This window comes from Molossus molossus, unplaced genomic scaffold (genome assembly GCF_014108415.1).
Source record: "Molossus molossus isolate mMolMol1 unplaced genomic scaffold, mMolMol1.p scaffold_m16_p_12, whole genome shotgun sequence".
NCBI classification, from domain to species: domain Eukaryota; kingdom Metazoa; phylum Chordata; class Mammalia; order Chiroptera; family Molossidae; genus Molossus; species Molossus molossus.
Window position 1 is genome coordinate 96,822,044 of NW_023425347.1, and position 23,553 is coordinate 96,845,596.

The 23,553-nt window shown below is 44.1% G+C and overlaps 1 protein-coding gene across 3 annotated transcripts in view; it reads right to left on the minus strand.

Moving 5' to 3' along the window:
- VPS13D (vacuolar protein sorting 13 homolog D) overlaps positions 1–23,553 on the minus strand; it is a 238,863-nt gene that overhangs the window by 196,304 nt on the left and 19,006 nt on the right. For all 3 annotated transcript variants that reach the window (XM_036256564.1, XM_036256565.1, XM_036256563.1), the window contains exons 8-21: positions 22,474–22,644; positions 21,947–22,047; positions 20,471–20,639; positions 17,913–18,014; positions 17,584–17,767; positions 16,677–16,856; positions 15,431–15,561; positions 14,442–14,517; positions 13,903–14,073; positions 13,197–13,327; positions 11,522–11,654; positions 7,033–9,246; positions 5,528–5,679; positions 2,009–3,040 (exon numbers count right to left, since the gene is read on the minus strand). In XM_036256564.1, coding sequence (XP_036112457.1) covers positions 2,009–3,040; positions 5,528–5,679; positions 7,033–9,246; positions 11,522–11,654; positions 13,197–13,327; positions 13,903–14,073; positions 14,442–14,517; positions 15,431–15,561; positions 16,677–16,856; positions 17,584–17,767; positions 17,913–18,014; positions 20,471–20,639; positions 21,947–22,047; positions 22,474–22,644 — 4,947 coding nt within the window. The remainder of the gene's footprint in view (positions 1–2,008; positions 3,041–5,527; positions 5,680–7,032; positions 9,247–11,521; positions 11,655–13,196; positions 13,328–13,902; positions 14,074–14,441; positions 14,518–15,430; positions 15,562–16,676; positions 16,857–17,583; positions 17,768–17,912; positions 18,015–20,470; positions 20,640–21,946; positions 22,048–22,473; positions 22,645–23,553) is intronic.

A 23,553-nucleotide genomic window follows, 5' to 3' on the forward strand; every position in this document is an offset into this window, starting at 1 on the left:
GTGGTTGTGTTTAAAAAGTCTGTATTTTTCAAGAATGAATATTAAAGTTTGGAAAGAGGAAATGAGATCTAGAATCTGCATTAAATACTTCAGCAGAGAGAAAAAAGGTAAGTATGATGGCTCCCACAGGGCCGGGTACATGAAGGTCCATTGTACTATTCTGTTTGTGATATGTTTGAAAATCTTCACCATAAAAATGTTTTTAAATATTCTTATTCTAAAAAAGTGCACTTTTTGCCCGGCCAGTGTGGCTCAGTGGATTGAGCGTCATCCCATGGACTGAGAGGTCCCGGTTCGATTCCCCTTCGATTCCCGAAATACCCAGGGTTGCAGGCACAATCCCCAGTAGGGGGCGTGCAGGAGGCAGCCGATCAGTGTTTCTCTCACATCGATGTTTCTAGCTCTCTCTCTCCCTTCCCCTCTCTCTAAAAAAAAAAAAAAAAATCAATAAAAACATTTTTTTTTTAAAGTACACTTTTGAGGAGCACTTACCCAGTCCTGTTGTCTTGCAACACCAGCTGCAACTACCTGTGCAAAGCCCCCTGGAAGCACCAAAGGGTCCCGAGGCAGTTACTACAGGTACCTAAAGAACAGTTACAACTGCAAGCACATGGAGTCCAAAAGAACGAGTGAAGCCCCTCCAGTTTCTATCTGTCTTGCTAAACATGGTACCAGAGGCCTCAGAGTACTGCCAAGGCATCAGTCATGGACACTGAGCAAGAGAGGAAAAGCTGATCTGTGCCCGACTCTCCGAGCCCTTCCATTTTGGAGGAATGAAGCCTGTTGCCAGCTAAGAAAATTAAAAAATGGCAATTGGATAAAACATAATTCTCCTCCCTGACTTTTCCCAACAGCAAGTGCAAGTCCACACATGTTAGCACATACGGAGAAAGAACTTCATCCTCAAGGAACACATGTGTGATGGACCACTGAAGGGCCCTGGACTGGTGCTAATTACAATGACGTGCCCTCATTTGCATTTAACTGCTTACACATCTTACTGTTCTATCACAGAGCAGAATAGCCTTAGATTCATACGCTTTTTTATGAGTTTTTCAACATTTACAAACAATATGAGTACCAAGGATAAGTTAGAAGTATGGCAATCCATGTAATAATAAAAATAATAGTAGCTATCATTCACTGAATGCTACTTCAGCCACACACTGTGCAAAGGACCTCCCCTATATTATCTCATTGAATCTTTGCAACAACCCAGTGTGTGGGCACCATTTCATACACCCCCGTTTATTAATGAGAAAAGTAAGAAACAGGATAAAAAATTTGCCCACAGCCACACAGCTGTGTGGTTACAACACAAGTGGCAAGGTTCAGAGCCAGGCAGTCCGACTTTTGAGATTTCATTCCTAACATCTGTACGGTTGCCCTCAATGAAAGCCAATGGTCTGAGTGAGTGCGGAGATAAGATAAAAGCCACATTTAAATGAGCTACTATGTACTAGACACTTTACTAGGTGCTTTACATACATTACCTCATTTAGTTATCTTTTTTTTTTAATGTTTTTATTGATTTTTTAGAGAGAGAGGAAGGGAGAGATAGAAACATCGATGTGAGAAACATCAATCAGCTGCCTCCTGCACCCCCTCCCCTACTGGGAATCAAGCCCGTAACCTGGGCATGTGCCCTGGCCAGGAATCAAACCAGGACCTCTCAGTCCATGGAACGAGCCACACCGGCCAGGCTCATTTAGTTATCTTAGACGATGGAATATGAGGAAACTGAGGCTCAGAGAAACGAAGTAATTCCACTGAATTATACAACCCAAAGAAAGATAAAAAGTTACTTAAACTGTTAACTTTCCTGCCTCCGGATGGGATTTACACTGAAACCTTTTCTAAGCTATTGTCCACCCTTTTGTAACAGACATTCAGAAGACTACATAGCTCCCCTGCCAACAAAATCTATTTTCTAGAGTAAATGGATGATGATAGCATTTTAAAAATAAACTAAAATTCATTCTTTCAAGGGGTAAAAGGGAAATGATACCTTGAGATCCAGTTTGGTGTTGATTGGATCCTGAAGTTCAGACTCGAGCAGAGCACTTGCTTCCGACTTCACGTTTTGTAGGCTGTCCTCAGGCGGTACCTTCATTGCGTGGTTGTCTGCAGTGGAACCGATTCCAAAAAAATCTAGTATCACGACCCAGGTCTGCAGTGTGATGAGCACATCCAAGCAGTTAAAATCAACGTCAACGCTCCGGTTAACTCGGTTATAAATGGAAGAGAATTCTGGATGTTTCTTATCCACCAAGAATATATTGATGTGGACCAAGGAATCATCAAATTTACTCTTTCCAGCAAGTACCATGGGCTCATCTACTGTTGGAGAAGGAGGTGGGGTCAAGGGATAGTCCTGGTCTTGGACTTCCTTTTCCTTCCTCTTAGATGCCGAGGTGGGCCTCTGATACAGCTGAAAGACATTGGGAGCTTCTTCCATGTGGGAAGGGAGAGACCGAGGCATATCAGGATACTCCACATTGGATATCGAAGGGCAAGACTGAGAAAGATACTCTTTTTGTGCTAAACTTGACGGCTTAGGGGCTCCCCGAGACACCATCAGGTTCTTATATTTAGAATCCGGATTTCTCTCCAATAAATCTTCCATCAGCAGAGAGCGCAGGGCAATCTGAATGGATAAGGTCTGAGGATGGTCTTTACTGAATTCTACTTCAAAATCCTGAAACTTTAAGCTCACGAGCCCCTGGGCCCCCAAAGTCAGATCTCCACTTAGCTGAACTTGAAGCTCTGATATACAAAAGTTGGCCTGAATCTGGGTAAAGGACTTGACTTCCTTCACGGACAAGGACTTCTGAGAAGAGTTCGAAAGGCTGGAGTGGCTGAACAGCCCGTTCTCCTTCCTTTCCATGGGAGGCTCTCCGCAGCTGCTGAGCGGAGGCAGAGGAGAACTGGGGCAGGGCGAGGAGGCGGCACTGACGGGGAACTTATTCAGGTCTTCACTGCACACCAGATTGTCCAGGGTTTGTAAAACCTGCTCATACACATGCTTTGCTAACACCACCTGGAGGCAGAGAGAAAAATTCAGTCCTTCTGCTACCATTGTTAACTGCACTCAGCAGCACTGCCCACAAGTTACCCAAGTTGATGCTTATGGGTTTCCCCAAGAAGTTTTAAATTAGTTGACGGCAAGGACTCTCTTGTTTTTCTGTCCTTACTTCTCTCTGATCCGCGTCTACTCAAAAGGCACTCCCCCAGTGCCTCACGGAATAACCTATACACAATAAATGTTCATTAAGTGCTACTGGTTATTGGCCTGAAGCACTCTTTCTAACCCCACAAGGACAGCTGCAGAAAAGGAAGAGAATACTACTAAAAGTCTAATGTGGCTACGCCATTGGATTGCATGTGAGACCCATGGTTCTAAAACTACTGATCATGGCCAAGTAGTGCAACAACCTAAGTTTAACTACAGCTACAAAATGATAATATTGATAACCCATTATTACCTATGCTTCCTTTCTCCCTTACTTTGTTTTTAATTATAATTTCTCTTAAAAATATTTTCAGGGTTTTTTTTTTTTCACTTCAGCGCAATTTTTAACAGAGGAATTCCAAATAGATATAAATGACAGAATTAGAAAGTGAACATTTTGTAACCCCTAATTAAATAATTTATCCCATCACAGTTCATCTGTGGAATAAGCCCTTCTATGAATGATTGACAGAATTTTACAATGAAGGGATCAAGTTCCTGCCACCTGACCACACTCACCAATCTTAGCATCACTGAGGGAGACAAGCAGACATTACGTGCCTCCTGACACAATGCAAAGGAAGTACACAGCACTACCTTTGAAGTGTCTGGCCAAAACAGAAACACAGAAACTGAACCTGAATCAGCTAAACCTGTAGAGTTAAGTTACAGCTTACAGGAAATGGTGGAACAAGTAACACCACAAACAAACAGCAAATCGAGAATGTGGGACAATCTACAGGGAACTGACCTGGTTTCCACAACAAAATAATGGGGGGAGGGGGGGACTAAATTAACAGAGACCCACAAATGCAACGTGCAGACTTGCCTGCCCCTAATTCAAACAAGCCTAAAGTGAAAAGACATTTTTGAAACCATCAAAACTGTCTCTGAAACCTGCAAATGAATTAGAATTTAATGATGCCAAGGAATTCACATTTATTTTATAAAGCATGATAACATTATTGTAGTTATGTCAGAAAATGTATGTAGTCTGTAGAGACACAGTCCAGATATATAAATAAAAATAGCATGATTTCTAGGACTTGCCTTAAAATCTGAGTGATTGGAAAAGAAAAACCTGAGTGATGGGTGCATAAGATTCATTAGGCTATTCTACTTTTGTGTATGTTTAAAGATTTTCATAATAAAATATTTTAAGTTATTAAAAATTTTTTTAAATTATTTAAAATAATTTATAATAAAGAATATTGCCAAAAACTACAGTGAACCAATAGTAACCATAAGAATAAGTCAATATAATCAATAGAATTCACACTGTGCTAGATTTAAGATGAAAATTCATATTAAAGCTTTGGGGGAAGTTCTGTCACCCAGAGGTGACATATCCAGGAACCACTGATGTCAAAAGGTATACATGGCCCTGGCCGATGTGGCTCAGTTGGTTGAGCGCTGTCCAGTGCACCGAAAGGCTGCTGGTTCAATTCCCAGTCAGGACACACGCCTGGATTGTGGGCTCAATTCCTGGTAGGGGGCATGCAGGAGGCGGCCGATCAATGATGCTCTCACATCATTGTTTCTCTCTCTCCCTCTCTGTCTCCCTCTAAAAGTCAATTTAAAAACCTTAAAAAAAAAAAAGGTACACACGTTCTGTTAACAGCACTTCTAGCACAGACTAGTGACCAATTACCGGTCAAGCGTAGGGCCCACTGTCCTAAGATCCTGCTTTGTTCTTGCTGTTTTATAACATTATGCTCTTTTCTCTCATTCCTGAGAAAGCAGGAAAAATGACACTTTTAAAGGAAAAGGATAACAAATGTATACACACAGACACAAAGGAAATCCCTATCCAGGCCCATTTTATTTCAAAGAGGGCAAGACTAATTCTAATTCTCCCTTGAGAGGATCTGTCAACAGCTCAGACAATCAGATGGTTTTGCAGGCTGGGCCAAGTGTGTCAGAGTGTGACAAGAATGATATCCTCCTGGGAAAGAGACGCTGACTGTTTAAGCAAGAATTGTCCTCGTTTCTGTGGCAATGGAATCCCGGATCTGCCCTCTTCCCCTGTCTAACGCCCCCCAGTCCACAAGGGGACGGCTGACAAGACTGATTGCCCAGTGATGAGAGGACACGATAAAAGGACTCCGTGTTGACTGGAACAAGTTATCAACACTAATATGCACTAATGACATCTCCTTGAATTTATATATTTTCCTTCCAATAGTTTATACATAAATGTATAACAAAATATATATCTATTTATATACTACAAATATATAATAAATAGGTGACTTCAACTGTCCTGGCATGAAAATCAACAAGGCGTTTGTTTACCTGAACTGGATTGACAAACTTCCCTTCAATCTTCATGATGCTAGAAGATCCCAGGTCATCCGGACTAAGGGAGAAAGTCAGTTCAGATTCTCTCTCTACAGGGATCTTCTCCAGTTTAAACTGAATGGTGGTGTTGTTCAGGATGTGAAAGGCTGGCATAAGACAGGAAATGACAGTCGGAAAACACTACTCGTTACTGCATTATTGCCGATTAAGAGCAGGATATGCAAAATAGAGCCCATGAGTTGCTCCTAGAGCAGGAGGCCCATGGCGGAGTACACACTTTGATGACTACCCCAAGGCCAAAACTCATAGCAAGTAGCGGCACAAGATAAATTTATACACGAAAAGAAACAATATTTTCACAACATGCTCCATTGGGTGACTTCAAAATATGATGTGCTGAACATTAATCCAGGCCAGGGTCTACATTAAGCTGGCATTTCCCAAACCAAATTGCTCATCCTTACCCAGCCTTCCGACATAGATGGATTCCTCTTAATGGGCCCAAATCAGAATCCAGGACAATACAAAGTTCTAAGTGAACAGCTTTTATCCCAAGCAGAGAAAGCAATCTTTGAGTAAGTATGTACACAATCACTGAATTAACACCTGAGAAGCATAGAAGTTCTCAAAGGCATTTATTTCTTCACGAATAAATGGAACCATGCTCCAGGATTACCTGATTTCTGAGGATGCCAGGCTAACATATTGCACTGCCTGCTTTTAGCATATCAGATCGAGAACACAAATGCTGGCACATTGTTCCTAGAACCCTGAACCAACCCATTATAAAAGATGGCAGAATACCAAAAGGAAAATGTAACATCCACAGATTAAATTTCATATTCTTATGTTAATCCCTCTAGCTGTCTTGGACTACAATATTTAACTAGGAAAGATGTGCAGCTTAGAAATTAAATAATCAGATTCATTTGACCAAATTAAATAATACTTTAACAGAATCCACTCCTGAAACATCCCTATAAATGAGCACTCACCCAATTTCAAAGGGAGCCACTTTAAAAAAATTCTTATTCCACCAAATATGGCACTGAATGGAAAAGCTGAAAACATATCAACCTGATATGAAGCATTCTATTAAAATTCCAGTATAGGCCCTGGCCAGTTTGGCTCAGCAGTTAGAGTGTTGGCCCGAGGACCAAAGAGTCTCAGGTTCGATTCTGGTCAAGGGCACGTACTTCGGTTGAGGTTTGTCCCAGGTCCTGGTTGGGGTCATGCAGGAGGCAACCAGTCAATGTCCCTTCCACGTCGATGTTTCTTTCTCTCTCTACCTCCCTCCTACTCTATCCAAAGATAAATAGGAAAATATCCTCGGGTGAGGATTCAAAAAGTAAAACAATAAATAAAATTCCAGTATGATTTCTTAAATATTAACTGAGGATAATTCTAAAAGAAAAGGTTTTGGTTGTTGTTTTAAGCAAAGTATACATGAGATGGGTTTGGAATCTTTAAACACAGTAAGGCATGAGTATACTCCTCACCTTGACCTCTATGCAAAGACTCAAAGAAATCATGTCGGGTGAAATGAGCTTCCTCCTGACTGCTGGCACTGGCCGACCCAGAAGGAGAGCAAGACGCCCGGCTTACATCAGACCCAGGACCCTCTCGGCCTGCCAACTGGGTGCAATTCAAAGAGTATAATTTAATGTCTTTGATTTCCACCTGCAGACGGTCACTTCTGGAATCATCATCTCCTGCCACAAAATTCTGGATGAATATCTGTCCCAAGTGTCCTACCAGCAACTCTGGACTCCCAGGCTTCCGAGGGATGGAAACAACTGGAGATTCAATGTTTATGTTCAAGATTAGCTTTACAGTGTCCGAATGAGAGGCAGCTAGGTTAAACCCATATATTTCACTGTCTTCTAAGCTAAAAGATCCCCGCGTCTTCCTGGGAGTTTCAAAGAGGGATACCATTTCACTGTACTCGGCTGTCTTGGTGGCGAGCACTGTGGTGACCTTGGTGGCTGCGCTTTTCAGCATGCTTCGAAAATTTTCCTCCAGTTCATCCATGGACAGTGTCAACTCCTTCAAAAATTTCGCAGAGTGGTTATAATGCAGGGAAGCCATCTTGAGGCTGAGAAAACATTCCTGTTTCGATTTCTCAACAAATGTGAAACTCAAAGCTTCGCTGAGGGCTGCATCTTCCATTCGGACAAACACCGATTCAAAGTAGCCGATGTCGCTGATGATATTTTCATAGCCAGTGGAATTCCCGATGCTGACAACATATTGGTTCTTTACATTATCTTGGGTCAAATCCATAAGCTGCAAACAGCCCAGAGAACCGTTCATGTCAAATGCGCTCCCCATTGAGACGTTGACCTTGGTCCCACCTACACTTGCCGTCGCGATCTTTCGGCCGCACTTCTCTCCATTTGCCATTCCCACGGTGCGAAGCAGCAGTAAGTTAAGTCGGTGGATTTCCACTGCGACCTCCGTGTTTTGTTCATAGGTAGCTTGGTACGTTCCTTGTTCCCTAAAGCTTCTTTCAAAGTCAGTCATTAAAGGTTGAGGACTCAAATCATCTTTTTCCTTGGGAAAGGATTTTTGAAGAAAACCAATCAGCTCCACAATTGTCTCTGGATTTAGAATAATATCCAAATTATTCACCTGCAATGAAATCACCTGCAGAGTGCTATCCAAATTCATCGATGGGCACTCTGAACTCACAAACTGATATTCCAACTTAATGAGGGACTCCTGTTCTTTGGTGAGAATTCTGTCCAGCGAGACACTAGCAGCGGACCGGCTGCTCGGTGTGGCAGCATTAGTGAAGGGGGCCACGTAACAGCCAGAGACAGGAGACTGGGCCCTGCTATCCCGGAGGCTTCCTGTTGGGATATCAAAGCTCAGGTTCTTATGTGAAGCCATCAAAAGGTCAAAATCCGCACCATAAGTCTGCATGGTGTCCACCAGGAGCAAACCATGAACAGTTAGGGAGACCTCGGCATCGTAAGGCCGCTTCACAAAGTGAGCGTTGGTACCGAACACCTTGAGCACGGAAATGTACTGTCCATTGCTCTCAACACCAAGCTGCATGCAGTTCACCTTGAACTCGGCCAGGAGGAGCTGCGACTCCACCAGAACCTCCCGGGTATGCTGCTCCAACATCACAATGCTCTGGGTTAAATTCATTACCGAGTCTTGCAAACTTCCCCGCTGGCCATCTTGGGGGAAAATCTTCTCTTTAATCTGAAACTCCGAAGTCTTCATTTCTGGGGTGGTAAGGAGAGCGAAGCAATTCTTTAGAGCAGATATTTTATCTTCATTGATGTGGATTTTTAAGTCCGGTAGGTTGCCTGAGAGCACGGCTCCAGGGTACTTGGGATCTGAAGTATAAATCAATCGACGCTCTAACTGTAGGTGAACATTGAATTTCTCGACCACGTGGGTTGGCCCCACGTCAATATCCTGGACATGCTTCCAGTTGTCCTTCACTCGTCCCACCATGATCTGAAGGTCCATAAATGACAGGGAGTACCTCTCATACATCTTCGTGCTCAGTAAATGTGCTTGAAGCTGCTCTTCGCTGAATTCAACTCCGGAAAATGGAGGTGTTTTCTCCCCATTAGTGCTGCTCGTCTCAGGAGGTGGGCTGTTAGGAGGTGTGGCAAGAGGGGTCTTATACTCATCATCACTAAACTGAGTCTCTTCGGATGTTGACCCGTCCCCACTTTTCCTCTTGGCGTCATCTGCAGGGAAAAGAGAGGAGTCACAGTCTATGTCTGCTCTCGCCTTTAAGGTAATAATCAAGAAAAGCAGAGGATCAACCAATCCCAATTTAATACAAACAAATGGATGAGAACTCTAAGCCGATATTCTGTGTTTACTGTATTTCTCAGTGTAAAGTTACCTATTAATTTGGAAATCAAAACACAAAGAGAAAGCACATGAATGTGAGAAAAGATGGAGACCTGCTGTTAGAGGGACATGTGTCCGGGTGCACAAACCAACGTCCTGCTGCCCCAAAGTGCATCTTCGTGAGCAGCACTGCCCTGAGCTACCATCACCAACCCTTCTTACATCACTCTCCATAATTACGTTTGCTTTGTCCTGGTTTTGTCTCTGTGTTCCTTTTGTTTCCCCCACTAGAATGTTCCAGAAGAGCAGAGGCCTCATCTGTCTTCCTCAACACAATATCCCCAGTGCCTAGATCAGTGCTGGGCAAACAGTGACTTGTCAGTATGTCATGTTCCAGCCCCAGAGTTCCCACTCTAAGCCAGCCGAGCAGGGCAGAGACAACTGTAGACACACACCACTGGGTGTGGTCACCTATGTCCCCACTCCATGCTGATGTTTTATAAAGTCAAGTAGGTGCTTTCTGGGGCTGTGTGGACCTTTTCTTCAGATCTTCAGGTCCTTTTCACATTCCCTTTAGTACCAGACTTTCCCTCTCCTGCTCAAGTCATCTACCCTAGTCTCTTCTTTAGGGTCTTCTTGGTGAAGATAAGGTTAAAATTATTTGATAAACTTCCTCAATCTCTCTTATGCCACAAATCCTCTCTGTCTTCCCTCCTAGCTCAAGGTAAACAATGACTATATTGGGAATTTTAGAATAGTAATGAAATTACTTTCCAGGGGGTCTCTTTTTATTTTAATTTTTTAATTTTTAATCTTCACCTGAAGATATGTTTTTATTGATTTTAGAGAGAGAGGAAGGGAGAAAGAAAGAGAGAGAGAAACATTGATTGACTGCCTCCTGTATGCACCCCGACCAGTGATCAAACCTACAACCTGGGTAAGTGCCCTGACTGGGAATCAAACCCACTACTTTCCAGTGTAGGGACAATGCTCCAACCAACTGAGCTGTACTGGCCAGGGCCAGGAGTCTCTTTTTATATGTCCCTGATATCCCTAAGCAGATTAAATCTCTATTCCTGAAATTAAGTTCTGAGAAATAGCAGTCATTAAAATACAAAATGTTACCTAAGAAATACAAATAAAAACCACAATGAGATACTACTTCATACCCCCCAAAACCGGCTGTAATCCAAAAGACAGGTAATAGCAAGTGTTGACAAGGATGGAGAGAAACTGGAGCCCTCATATGTTGCTAGTGAGAGAGTAAATGGTGCCACCGTTTTGGGAAACAAGCTGGCAGTTCCTGCAAATGTTTAACGTGACGTCACCATACGACCCAGCAATTCCACACTGAAATATACCCGAGACTGACAATGTATGTCTCCACAAGTCTCCACGTGAATGTTCACAGTAGCATTCTTCATAATAGCCAAAAGGTGGAAACAACTCAAATGTTCATCAACTGACGAACGGATGAGTAAAATGTGGTACATTTGCACAGGGACATTATTCAGCCAGAAGTAGGAATGAAGTACTGATACGTGATACAACATGGATAAATCCTGAAAACTTTCTGCTAAATTACAGAAGCTAGACATTTGAAAAGGCCAGCTATTACATGATTCCATTCTTCTGAACTGTCAGAACAGGGAAACCCAGAGACAGAAAGACTAGTGGCTGGTAGAGGCAGGGAGAAGAGGTGATGGAGAGTGACCACTGATGGGTTTAGAGTTTCTTCTTCGGATGATGAAAATGTTCTGGAATTAGGTAACAGTAATAGACGCACAATTCTAGTCATATGTCAAAAACAAGTGGATTATCCATATTAAAATGTATCTCAATAAAGCTGTTACGTAAAAAGTAACACGTCCTCGGTTGCAGTTTGTCCCCGGCCCTGGTCGGTTGTGCGGGTGGCAGCCACTCGATGTGTTCCTTTCACATCGATGTTTCTCTCTCTCTCTCTCTGTTCCTCTCTCTCCCTCCCACTCTACCTGAACAAAAAATGGAAAAATGTCCTCTGGTGAGAATAAAAAAAAAAAAAAAAAGTAACACGTGACCTTTGGAGTTTTAAACTGTTAATAAATCTTTTTTTAAGCTTTACTTTGTTAAGCATAGACAGATTAACCTACCAAGTTATGTTTTCATTACTCCCCATTTGCATTATACCTTGGGTATTTGTCAGGAGCATTCTTCCTAGATCCACAACAACTAACACAGGATTCTTGAATTTGAAATCATCAGGAAATATCACTTGAGGGGCAGAAATATCTAGTCGCACAGTCCACCGCTTACTGTCCTCCTGTAAAAATAAAATAAACTACAATTAAATAACTTAAAAAAATTTTTTTTTCTTTATTGATTTTAGAGAAAGAGAAAGGGACAGGGAGAAAGAGGTAGAAACATCAATGAGAGAGAACATCAACTGGCCACTTCCTGCATGCCCCCACTGGGGATCGGGTCCACAATCTGGGCATGTGCCCCAACCGGGAATCGAACTGGCGACCTCTTGGTGCAGGGTCGATGCTCAACCACTGAGCCACACCGGCTGGGCTACAATTAAATAACTTTTAACTACAGTTGCTGAACGGGAACAGCTTTCTAAGTCAGGGCTCCAGCCTTTCTGAGGCCACATCCAGTGCTACAGCATGACTTAATGTTCTTTGATATTAGACACAAAGTTTAAAATAAATGCAGATCAAAAAACTTGAGGATTTAGGACATTACCACAGGCAAATGTCTGAAGTTGGGGAAAATTAGAAAATTACTGGTGTGGAGGTTTGTCTGCTCTTTCATTGTGATGACCCATGGTTTAAGAAAGATCTTATTCCTAAATTTACAGAACTTAGTACTATAAAGTATTGCAGAAATGATGGAACTAAAATAAATGTAGAAATCCAAACATCTTTATTTATTCATGGACATTGGGAACTACGGACTTTCATGCCAGAGTATCTTAGTGAAAAACATAAGCTTTGACATTTGAAATATAAAAATTAGAACAAGCCATGAATTTGTTACCTGTTCTTCCCTGCAACTAAAATTGCCTCAATTATGTGTGTGTGTGTGTGTGTGTGTGTGTGTGTGTAGTAAAAGCTAATGCGTATGTTATCAAAAAGAAACCTTTGTCTAAGAAAAGAGGACACTAATTATAATTTGTGTTGAAATGCACACACAAAAACAGAAAACAGGACTGATTCTCCACCACACACTACATACATACCCAGAAACATTTTACTTAGAGCACTCTGCCATCCCTTACACCCCAAAAGCCTCTGCACTGTCCAAAAGAAGTCACACTCTAACTGCGCCATCTACTGCCACATCTCAGCAGTGCACCTCCATGCTAGCTTGAGAGACAGGGTTTGGCTGGAGGGATGTTTCTTGGCTCTCCCTGTCTTACGACATTCTTGTGTTAGCTGGTCACTTAGCATCACAAAGTGACCATCATACCCTGGAATGGGAACTGGGGGATAAATCTGATTATTTTTCTTCTGGTAACAGTAAGTGAAAAAGGGGTGCTCTTAAGTGAAACATTTATAAAATATCAGGTCTAGAAAATGAAACAAAGATAAGTCTTGACGGTTTTCCAAATTTGGTACAAGGAGGAAGCATGATCTAGTCACAGTCATTCATTTTTTTTTTTTTAATTCATTAAACCTAAAGATAAAAGATATGAGGTGTTTCGTTTTGTTTTGTTCTGTTTTGCTAGCTGATAAGGATTTCATAGCTTCAATTCAATCAGTATGATGATAGAGGCATGCTATCCGCAGCGGGTAAAGAAGCTGGCAGCGCATGCCTGCCCTTCCCCAGCCCACCAGGGGTGTTTATGTATGCCACTCACAATGAAGTCGCCCACCAGCAGACGGTCAAGAGTCTGTCGGATTTCTGCCTTGGTCTGCATCTTCAGTTTGTTATACTGTCTTCGGGCAGCTTCAGCCACTCTCAACTCAAGTTCAGACTGATAACCAAAACCTGCAAGATTGGAAACAGACAGAAAAATCAGAACTTTCAAATGGTGGGGCAGACAAGGGTGCTGCGACATCTGTTCTCACCAAGAATTTCCACCAAAACTGAAAACAGTCTGTATGACAACAGCCCCCTACTCCAGCCTGGCCTGGCACTACACAGGGTAACAAAGGAAGACAATGAATCAATGGTATGGGCGAAGGCAGTGACAAACTTTGCAGTATTTAATGCTGCACCAAGCAAGTAAAACTGACCATTGAGCCTGTCTGCCATCTAGAAGGAAGTTCTTGAACGTGCCTCCTAAATTCAAGTGAGTTCAAATATCCTGGGTAGCTAAGGAAACCACCACCCCAATGGCATAAGAAGTTGTAAAGACATGCTTGCCAAATGGAGGTAAAGAAAAAGAAAATATTCAAGGGTATTGATTCCTCTTGGAAAAGATAACACTATCTACGTGTTTTGCAGGCCTTGCCTACCACTACCAGGTCACCTGAATGTAATAACCGGTGGCCAGAGCACCAGAAATGACAGGAAAGATGTCTTGAAAAGTAACATAAGAGCAAACAAACAAAAAAGTTAACCTGATGTATGAACCTTTCCCTTGTAGAAAAAGTCTGCTACTTTTTTAATAGCCTGGGGGTTATAGATGATGTTCAAGGGCCTGGTGCTGACATTCAGCCGCCTCTCGAAATGGCTGTGCACTGGATTTCTCTCATACAGCATCTCAAAAACGGGGGCGTCTGGGTCCGTAGCTAAAGGAAAGAACCAGAGAGAGAAAATGGAACACAGCAAAATCAATCACCCTATTCTTAACGGATGTTTTTCCAATTAGTTTATATTTAGGCACCTTTTATAAAATAGAGAACCTAATAAGGATTGACCCTTAATTCTAACATGACTCCTCAAGACAGGCGGTTGTATCTGCTCCCATTACGGAAACCAAGAACCTGGAGGCCCTGAGAGGTTGCCCTGGAGAGCACCAGGCTGTCTCCAAGTCAAACGGGTCCACACGGCAAACCGCTGGGCACACAAAGGACACACTCCCTCTTTTGCTGCTGACCAAGACTACTAATCTGTAATCATCACATTTTTCAGGATTAAAGAACATATAATAAATTACCAGGGTAGTGATCACTTCTGTCTGCAGAAGTTGTTTGGAGACCAAAAGACTGTGAGACTCTGCCAACTTCTTTTTGCTGTTGAACACACACAAAACGCACAGATGTCAGGGGGAGAGGGGACGATTCACTGGGCACACACGCTCACGTTTTACCCTTTGGCATCCCTCTCCCTGAGCACAATCAAATCGAAACTCATCTGGCATCAGATCACTGAGGACTCGCAGAATGATCCCTCTAGTCTGTGCCGTTTTCCCAACCTAGTGAACACACAGCTTTCCTGTGCATTACAGTGTGCTACTTTGCATTCTGAGCGTTTCATGAACAATTGCTAAATGAATATTAAGCATGTACAGCTGTTCAAACTCCCACTCTGTACTCCCACTCACTCAACAATCCACACACCACCCCAACAAAAAAATCACGGGCAGAGTAAGTGGCTAAATGTATTCAATTATTCTGCCATATTTTTGCCATTTTGATAAGACTGAAGATCTTCTATTTAATAAAGGATATTCTATATTAAAAAAAATAAGGGATATTCTATATATTAAAAAAAATAAGGGATACTCTATATTAAAAAATTCGCTTATACATAAAATTCTGAGGTGGTTTTTCTTGGAACTCTGGAAGAGAAGAGGTCCTAAGGAGTGACTCAGGGTTAGAATGTACGACAATGTCAGACACAGGAAATCCAAACACTGACCCTGAAACGCAGAAAACAGGGATGCTAATGGCACTTTCTTCCAAATCACAGCAAATTATGCCAAGGTCACTACAACACAGGGGAGGAAGAGGGCTCCGCCACGAAACCCTCCAACAATGCCCTCTAACAAATTTTAACTCCACTTTGTCTTTAATCAGCCATCTGTTTCAAAATGATCAAATGTCAAATGTCAAACTGAATCAAGTTAATATTACCTATCGATTGCCTACAACAGACCGGCATGCACCATCGCCCTGACGGACACCACCCCTCTGCTGTACGTACTGGATTGGGGAAGACCAGGAGAGGAAACATAGTGCCTTCTGTGGCCAGGTCCCGGAGAAACAGTCCGCCCAGCCGGACTAAAAGCAAGGAAGAATTTCTTCGAGGAAGGGATTCTGCTAGAAGTTTTACACCTATAAAAGACAAACGTAAGAGTTGATTCTATGCCATGACAGCCTAAAGTATTAGGTAGAATATTTTATAGAGGACTATTAGATATCATGAACTATTTTTTCCTGAAATTGAAAAAAAAAAAAAAAAAAAAAACCCTAGCTATATATCTATATGTCTATGTATACAAATCTTCCTATACAAACATATAAGGAATAGCAGACACTTCCTGGCAGAATGAATTTTAAACAGAGCACTTTACAATTAAGTTCAAGCAATCTTCTAGTCCATATCAAGTTTATGATATCGACACTCAAGATTATAAAGTCAAACAAACTGGTTGTTTTCTGGTCATTTGCCTCTAAGTTATATTGAGAAACCTCAGGTAAGTGGCTATTCTATGAACTGAAATAAAAATATGTGAGAGATGTAAAAACCAACATCTGAGTATTTATTTACACACCTTTAATTCAAAGTCACAAAAAGAAGTCAAATACGTGGTCCTCGTTTTTGGCCAATTCAGCATTTACGAATGTGCCAACTCGCTAAAATGTGTCTGTAGCCCCCAAGTCAGTGCCTGCGGCGCTCTCGAGGACAAGTGCAAGGCAGCAGAACACCTGAGTCACCTGCTGTGCACGTTCCCCGCTGAGGCTGAACGAAGAATGCTCTGCCTTCTTGTTTCAGCTCTCACACTATACACAGTGCCCTTTTCACGGTCTGTTTAGTGCCACATTTTCTGCAATTTCCTGCTTTCTGTTGATTTCACTGTTCAAATGGCCCCTATGCATAGTGCTAAAATGCTGCCTAGTGTCCCTGAGCACCACAAAGCTGTGCTGTGCCTTACAGAGAACATATGTGTATTCGATAAGCTTCACACAGGCATGAGTTATACTGGCCATGAGTTCGGTATCAATGAATCAACAGTACATTATTAGATAAGATGTCTTTAAATGCATCACACATAAGACAAGGTTATGTACTAATTAGGTGATGGACGTTATAACCAGAGGCACCTAACCGTGTGTTTCCCCTAAGATCACAGCAACTTTCCAGAACAAAACTACTCAAATATTGAGATTCGCGTGGACACAGGCGCCCAGAGGGATCAATGGCAGCCAGTGGTTCTTGGGGGCAGTACCTGAAAACTGAAGCTGCATGAAAGCACTCTCCTCAGTCTGAGGAGTGCCTGGCTCCTGGTGCGACAGAGTCACGGTGCCCCTCTGCAACTGCAGGTTCAGCTTGGCGAAGACGTGGTCTCGCCTGGTGTACGTGTTCATGCAAGAGGCATCCGCAGTGGGGTCGAAAAACTCCTCGGTGCCTGACCGTGAGGGAAAAACAACGTTCAGAAAACACCTGGGTAAACCCAACCAGGCACAACCAGGCACACTGATCGTAGTCATGATGGCATTATTTAACTATTCGTGCCTATCTTGGAAAAGAGCTCCAAAGTTGTGGGCGACTTTTATTCACTAATGTTCATGAAGGCTCTTATCAACTTAGTCCCAAGCCGGGAGGATGTTCAGATTCATGGTCAAGTACAGGATAAAGCCGTGCTACCCAACACAGTGAAACGTTCTCCAGCTGCGCTGTCCGGGACAGTGGCCACTGACCACGTGTGGCTAATGTGGCTGGTGCGACTGAGGAAGTGAATGTTATATTTTATTATAATCAATTCCATTTTAAACAGTCATCTGTGGCTATGGAAACCATACTGGACAGTGTGGGTCTGAAAAGTGGCCCTGGACTGGTGGACGAGCTTCAGGGTTTAAAACTTGCTCACTTCGTTCTCTTACGGTCGCTGTCACTCAGATCTACCTGAAACTGTGCCAATATTCAAATCTACTCACAGACTTGCAACTGAAGTCTCTCCCAAAACATCCTTTATCTGCCTCTATGGACATAAGACACACTGCTTTACAAATCTCTATTTCTTTTTGTTTGTTTGAAAACACTACGCGTGGTTTCACGAGTAACAGACAAATTGTCACTGAGCAAGCATCTCCCTCCCCTGCAGCCAGTGGCCACGGTGAAGGGCCCTGCCTTACCCAGCATCTCTTCTGGCATCCACTGCTCCTGCCGCTCCGCTGACAGCCCCTCGACTGGTTTCCCGGACCAGCCGCCCCAGCCAGGAAACCAGGACTGGAGATACTGCAGCATCCCGCTGCCTCCGCCGGCCTCTGGGTCTCCAGGACAGTCCCCTGGAGAATCCAGCTGAGGCTCTCGTAGGCTCTGCGTCAATCAAACATGAGCAGTGTGAGGACCCGGAGACAGAAACAGTGGGACTTCTCTGCGCTGCCCCAGAAGCAGAAGCACATCGAAACGGAAGCCCTGAGTGTGCGGGGTGTGAGCACGCTGCTCACGCAGGACCCCTCACCTCTGCCAGTTCCTCCTGTTTGTGAAATCGTTCGTGCACCAGCTCACGCAAAATCTTCAATTCCTCAAAGCTCTGCTCCTCTTCAATCCGACACATTTCCTCCTGAGTGAGTGAAAACAAAACAAACGAAACAGGTGTTACGGCGGCAGAGAAACTCGACACTCTCCCAACCCACTCACTACAAGTACTGTGAGGGAATCTCTCTGGTCCGGAACATCTCCACTGATGGCCAAGAGACAAGGAAGACAAACAGCTGGGTCCCCGGTTCTGTTTCCGGGTTAAACTGCTCTTCCACAAAAGCCCAACGGATTCTTCTTGGCCTCTGAGACCAGGGTGACCAGAGGAAGCAAAGAGCAGCACTGGGTTGAAAATGGGAAACGGAACCAGGGGTGCTGCTGTCATATCCCCCACTCTGCACAGCACTGGGAGTCTGCAGAACCCTTTCCTGTGCCTCTCCTCAGGGATCAAGGTAGGTGACTAGTTTATTCCTCCCACGTCAGATGAGGAAACTGAGGACCGAGTTTACTCAGGCAGTGAGGCCTCCGGCTCTTTTGTTTCACACGGCACTCTGCAAGGAAGTAATCATTTTACTTTGTCTCATGCTAGCTAAGGAAGAACAGTGGCAGCCAGCTACATGCAAAGATGCAAAAGACAGAAGGAGCTCTCCTACACTGTTCTTATGCCCTAACATTAGGAAAAGGAAATCACGTGTGTTTACTTGCTCACTTCAATTATCATTCGGATTTTTCTCTCCCTCCATGTCTTTAAGAAAACCATCCAAAACAAAACGTCTGGTTTATTTCTTCCCAGAAGGTCCCTGACACGGGTGAAAAAAGCATGAACAGGTGGGGGGAGTGGGCCGGGCCTCAGGGTGCCAGCAGAGGGGAGAACGCCCAAGGATTCAGCACTGAGAGGTGACCACAAAGTGGGGTGCTCCTTTGGGCTGAATGTGTGCCCCACCCACCCACCCAGTTCAAATGTTGAAGCTTTAACCCCCAGTGCGATCAAATTTGGAGATGGGACCTTTGGGAGGCAATTAGGTTAGATGAGGGTGGGACTTCGTGATGGGTCCGTGCCCTTCTAAGAAAAGGAAGACAGAGCCATCTCTCTCCGCCAAGGTGAGGCTATGTGAGCACACAGCAAGAATGCAGCCAGGAGGAGAAATCTCACCAGACCCAGCCATGCTGGCACCTTGATCTTGCACTTCCCAGCCTCCAGAACTGTGAGAAATAAATGGCTGTTTCTTTAAGCCTAGCTTATAGCACTCTGTTATAGCAGCCTGAGTTAAGACAGCTGCTAAAGGGAAAGTAATATTCCTTTTACTTGGAAGGGTTTACTAAAGAAACAGTTAACTAAGAAATAGCATGTGGCCCTTGCCGGTTTGGCTCAGCGGCTGGAGTGTCAGCCCGTGGTCCAGAGAGTCTTGGGTTCAGTTTTCGCTAAGGGCATGCACCTCGGTTGCAGTTTGTCCCCAGCCCCAGTTGAGGTCGTGTGGGTGGCAACCAACTGATGTGTCTCTCTCACATCGATGTTTCTCTCTTTCTTCCCCCTTTCTCCCTCTCACTCTATCTAAAGATGAATGCAAAAATGTCCTCGGGTGAGGATAAAAAAAAAGTATGTGCCCTGGCCGGTTTGGCTCAGCGGTTAGAGCATCAGCCTGCGGTCCGGAGAGACCCAGGTTCGGTTCCCGCTAAGGGCACGTACTTCGGTTGCAGTTTGTCCCGGCCCTGGTTGTTCGTGCGGGTGGCAGCCACTCGATGTGTTCCTTTCACATCGATGTTTCTCTCTCTCTCTCTGTTCCTCTCTCTCCCTCCCACTCTGTCTGTACAAAAATTGGAAAAATGTCCTCGGGTGAGGATTAAAAAAAAAAAAAAAAAAGTATGTGAACAGAAATATTGGAAAAGTCTAAATTGCTTTGCAAAAACTGCTGCTCACCAAACGAAACAAATCCAGAAGCAAAGCAATCCGCAGTCCCCGCTCCCTCCCCGAGGCGACGCAGGCAGGCAGACGAGCCGGGCTGGAGTCCGGTCCAGGCCTGGTGGCTCTAAGAGTCTCTGGCCCCACAATTAACTGAAAAGCCTGCCTTCACCACCTACTTCACCCCTCTGCCCAGCTTCCACCTCCCAACACCCAAGGTCAAGCAAACCAACCAGGTCGAGGGAAAATGTAGTCCAAGCCTACAGAGATTAGCTACAGACTCAGAGAAAAATAGTGACGAGGACTGGGCTTTGAAGAGACACGGGTGACCAGATGAAGAGTCTCTGTGTGCCCTGCACAGAGAGCTGGGGCGGGGGGAGCGGGCATGAGGGGGCGGCAGGACCACCTTTCCCTCCTCCAGCCCGTGGCCGGCTCTCCCCAAGAAGCAGGTGGAGGATGCTCCTGGCCAAGCTGAGGCTGCGGCCTTCCGACAAGGTCTCACCCTAGTGAGACCAACCCTACCCTGTGAAATTAAATTCCTCAGCAAGGGCCTTGACTTCAAATTCCATTTGCTTTAGCCTTTGAGAGAATAACGTTCTCACCCTCCGCAGACAAGAAGCCCGGGACAACAGTCCGCTCACCTTGTCGTCTGCAGACAGCAGGCCTCCTTTCAGTTTGCTGAAGTACCTGTCAGTGTAGGTGACAGCGTCGCGGGCACGGTGCAGCAAGAAGTCCCAGGTGCAGCGCTTCCTCTGCTCCCTGATCGCATGCAGGTTAGCATTCAGGGCGAAATACCACCACTCTCGGCAGCTGAAACGTTGAGTAGCAACGTCATTACTTCTCCCACTGCAAGCAGCCAAAATGCTGTCAACCCAGGGCAACCCACATAACACCACCCCTCTCTGACATAACTTTTCTCTTGTCGGCCGTCACTTTAGGCCTCAAGCTTGTTTTAATTGTGGGCTAAGCTCACAATTGTGTGGGGAAAGCAAACCCACATCACATAATAGATCCTCAGTTTATACATGAATAATGACATCGTCCTCAACTGGTTGGAACTACCCATCATATCAGTCCCCTCCACTAACAGTTGAGTGGTGACTGGAAGGAAAGTACCATCATAAGATAATTACCAAGGATGTGACTACTAAATATTCTAAATGGAATGGAATACTTCAGATAAAATATGGAAAGGCACCGGATCTAAAAAAGTGTTAACAACTCAGCCAATGTGGCTCAATTGGTTTATTGCTGTCCCATGAACCAGATCACCGCTGGTTCGATTCGCCATCAGGACACATGCCTGGGTTGCAAGCTCAGTCCCCAGTAGGGGGCGTGCAGGAGGCAGCTGATGGATGTTTCTCAAACACTAACGTTTCTATTGTTTCCTCTCCCTACCTCTCCCTTCCTCTCTCTGAAATCAATTAAAAAAACATTTTAGCCCTGGCCAGTTTGGCTCAGCGATAGCGCACTGGCCCGTAGACCAAAGGGTCAATGGTTCAATTTCTGGTCAAGGGTACATGCCTGGGTTGCAGGTTCGAGCCCTGGCCCAGTTGGGGTCGTGCGGGAGGTAATCAATGGGTGTGTCTCTCTCACATCAATGTTTCTCTTTCTTCCTCCCTTTCACTCTCTCTAAAAATTAATGGAAAAATGTCCTCAGGTGATTAACAAAACAAACAAACAAACAAAAATTTTTAAAGAAATTTTTAAAAAGTTTTAACATACTGAATCGGTCCGGCTTATCACTGCACCGTGAAAAGATCTGTTTTCACTAGAGAAGCTGTAAAGTGTGCCACATAAGTGCCGACCAAACAACCGTGGAGAAAAGACAGGGAAGCAGGTTCAAAGAATCAGGTCCCACCAGAGCAACCTAGTCTACGTACTAAATGAGACTGAGAGGCTCTTCTCAGCTCCACTACGCGGAGCCTAGGGCTAAACCCACATCACCAAATCCACTGTCAGAATATCAACCATGATAAATGACAGAAAAGGCATTTTAAAGGCCAGAAAAATCTACTATACTTTTATCTCCAACCATGGGTAAAGAACAGTGAGGGATATTTCTGATCGATATGCCAAAAACGAAATGCTGTTCGCACACATCACCCGAGCCTTACTTCTCAGACACGGCCACTCTGGGTCTCCACCTCCGAAACTCCACCTGCCTCTCCTTCCGTTCCAGCTCCTTGAGGAATCCCATGACTTGCCGGTACTGCAGCTTTTCATTAGAGAGTAAGAGATGCTAGGTCAGAACTGATTTGTTTCTTTTACCCAGTTAAGATATATATCTAACAAGAACAATGCATCTTAGTCAATCCACTGAACTGAAGCCCAGCAAACCGGAAGACCACATACTGGCATCAAGTGGCGTTTCTCCCGGGACCCTGACAGTTCAGTACTGATGTTACTGTGCTCTTGTACCCTGCCCAGTACCTCAACTCAGAACCCCCGGAGATCAGCCCAGTCCGACTGTACAACAGGTGATGGATTCTACGCCTACCACAACTTAGGGCACAACTTTTGTGTGCCCGTTCTTTCCCACTGGGGTCCTGGGAAGTACTGAGACCCTTCTGTGGGCGTATTCCTTCACCCCAGTTCCACGTCCAACAGTGAGAGCACAAAGCACCTGGGAGGAAGGGGGTACCTGGGAGAGTTTCAAGGGAATGGTCTCCAGCTGGATGTCGCATTCAATACGGGGAGTGTGCCGAGACCTCAGAGGCTCTTTGGAGCAGTTTCTCTTCAAAAGGGCAGATGCGCACACAGGCTCCAAGATGTAGTGATGATCGCGACTCTCCATGCTCTTGTCCATGGCCTCCTGAGTGGCACGAGAACTTCTGTCATTATAGTGAATGCTTTTAGGGTCAAGTTACATGTTAGTGTGTACATCACATCAGAATCCAAAAACTGGATACAATTAGGAATCTAAAGCTCTCTAGCATTTTAACATTTTTATTTATATTTTTTATTAAGTAATATGTTCACATGGTTTAAAATTTAAAGGCATTAAAAGAGAAATAGATCCTTCCTACTCCCATACTCCAGCCACCTACTTACCCTCCCCAGAGGCAATCACTAATGTCGATTTCTTAAGCAATCTGCCAAAGCATCTATATTTATTCAGACAAAGCCACAATTTTCTGGCTTTGTAATAATTCTTACACAAACAGTGGATTTCCCGTTTTGCCTTAGTTTTTCAACACAATACTAGGAGACTATTACATATTCATCTCTGCCGTTACTCCATAGTTGCATACTGTTCTACTGTACGAAAGCACAGTGTTCATCTCATCCAACTAGCAAAACAGAGCCATTCTGCACAATAGCATACAAGCCAAAGGTCATCGTGGGTGGGAGGAAAAGTGAGTCTTTTTTCTCGGTTTCACTTAAACCACCTACTATTTCTTTACAAAGAGATTAAGATTTTTGTAATCCTTCACAAACAATATGTCTTAAAGGAATGCCACAAAAGGTGAAGTATCAATATAAACGTAAGAAAGCTCTTCTTTAACTCTGTTCAAGGAAACTCTGAATGCCAGTTATAGTGGCGGAAGAATGGATAACTATAATACGTTTGATGCACACGGTGGAATACTACGCAGTAGTCAGAAGCAATGAACTACAAGTATAAACAGCAGCAATACTGATCAATCTTAAAAACATAGCCTTGCCCTGGTCAGTTTGGCTCAGTGGTTAAAGCGTCAGTCGTGGACCAAAGAGTCGCGGG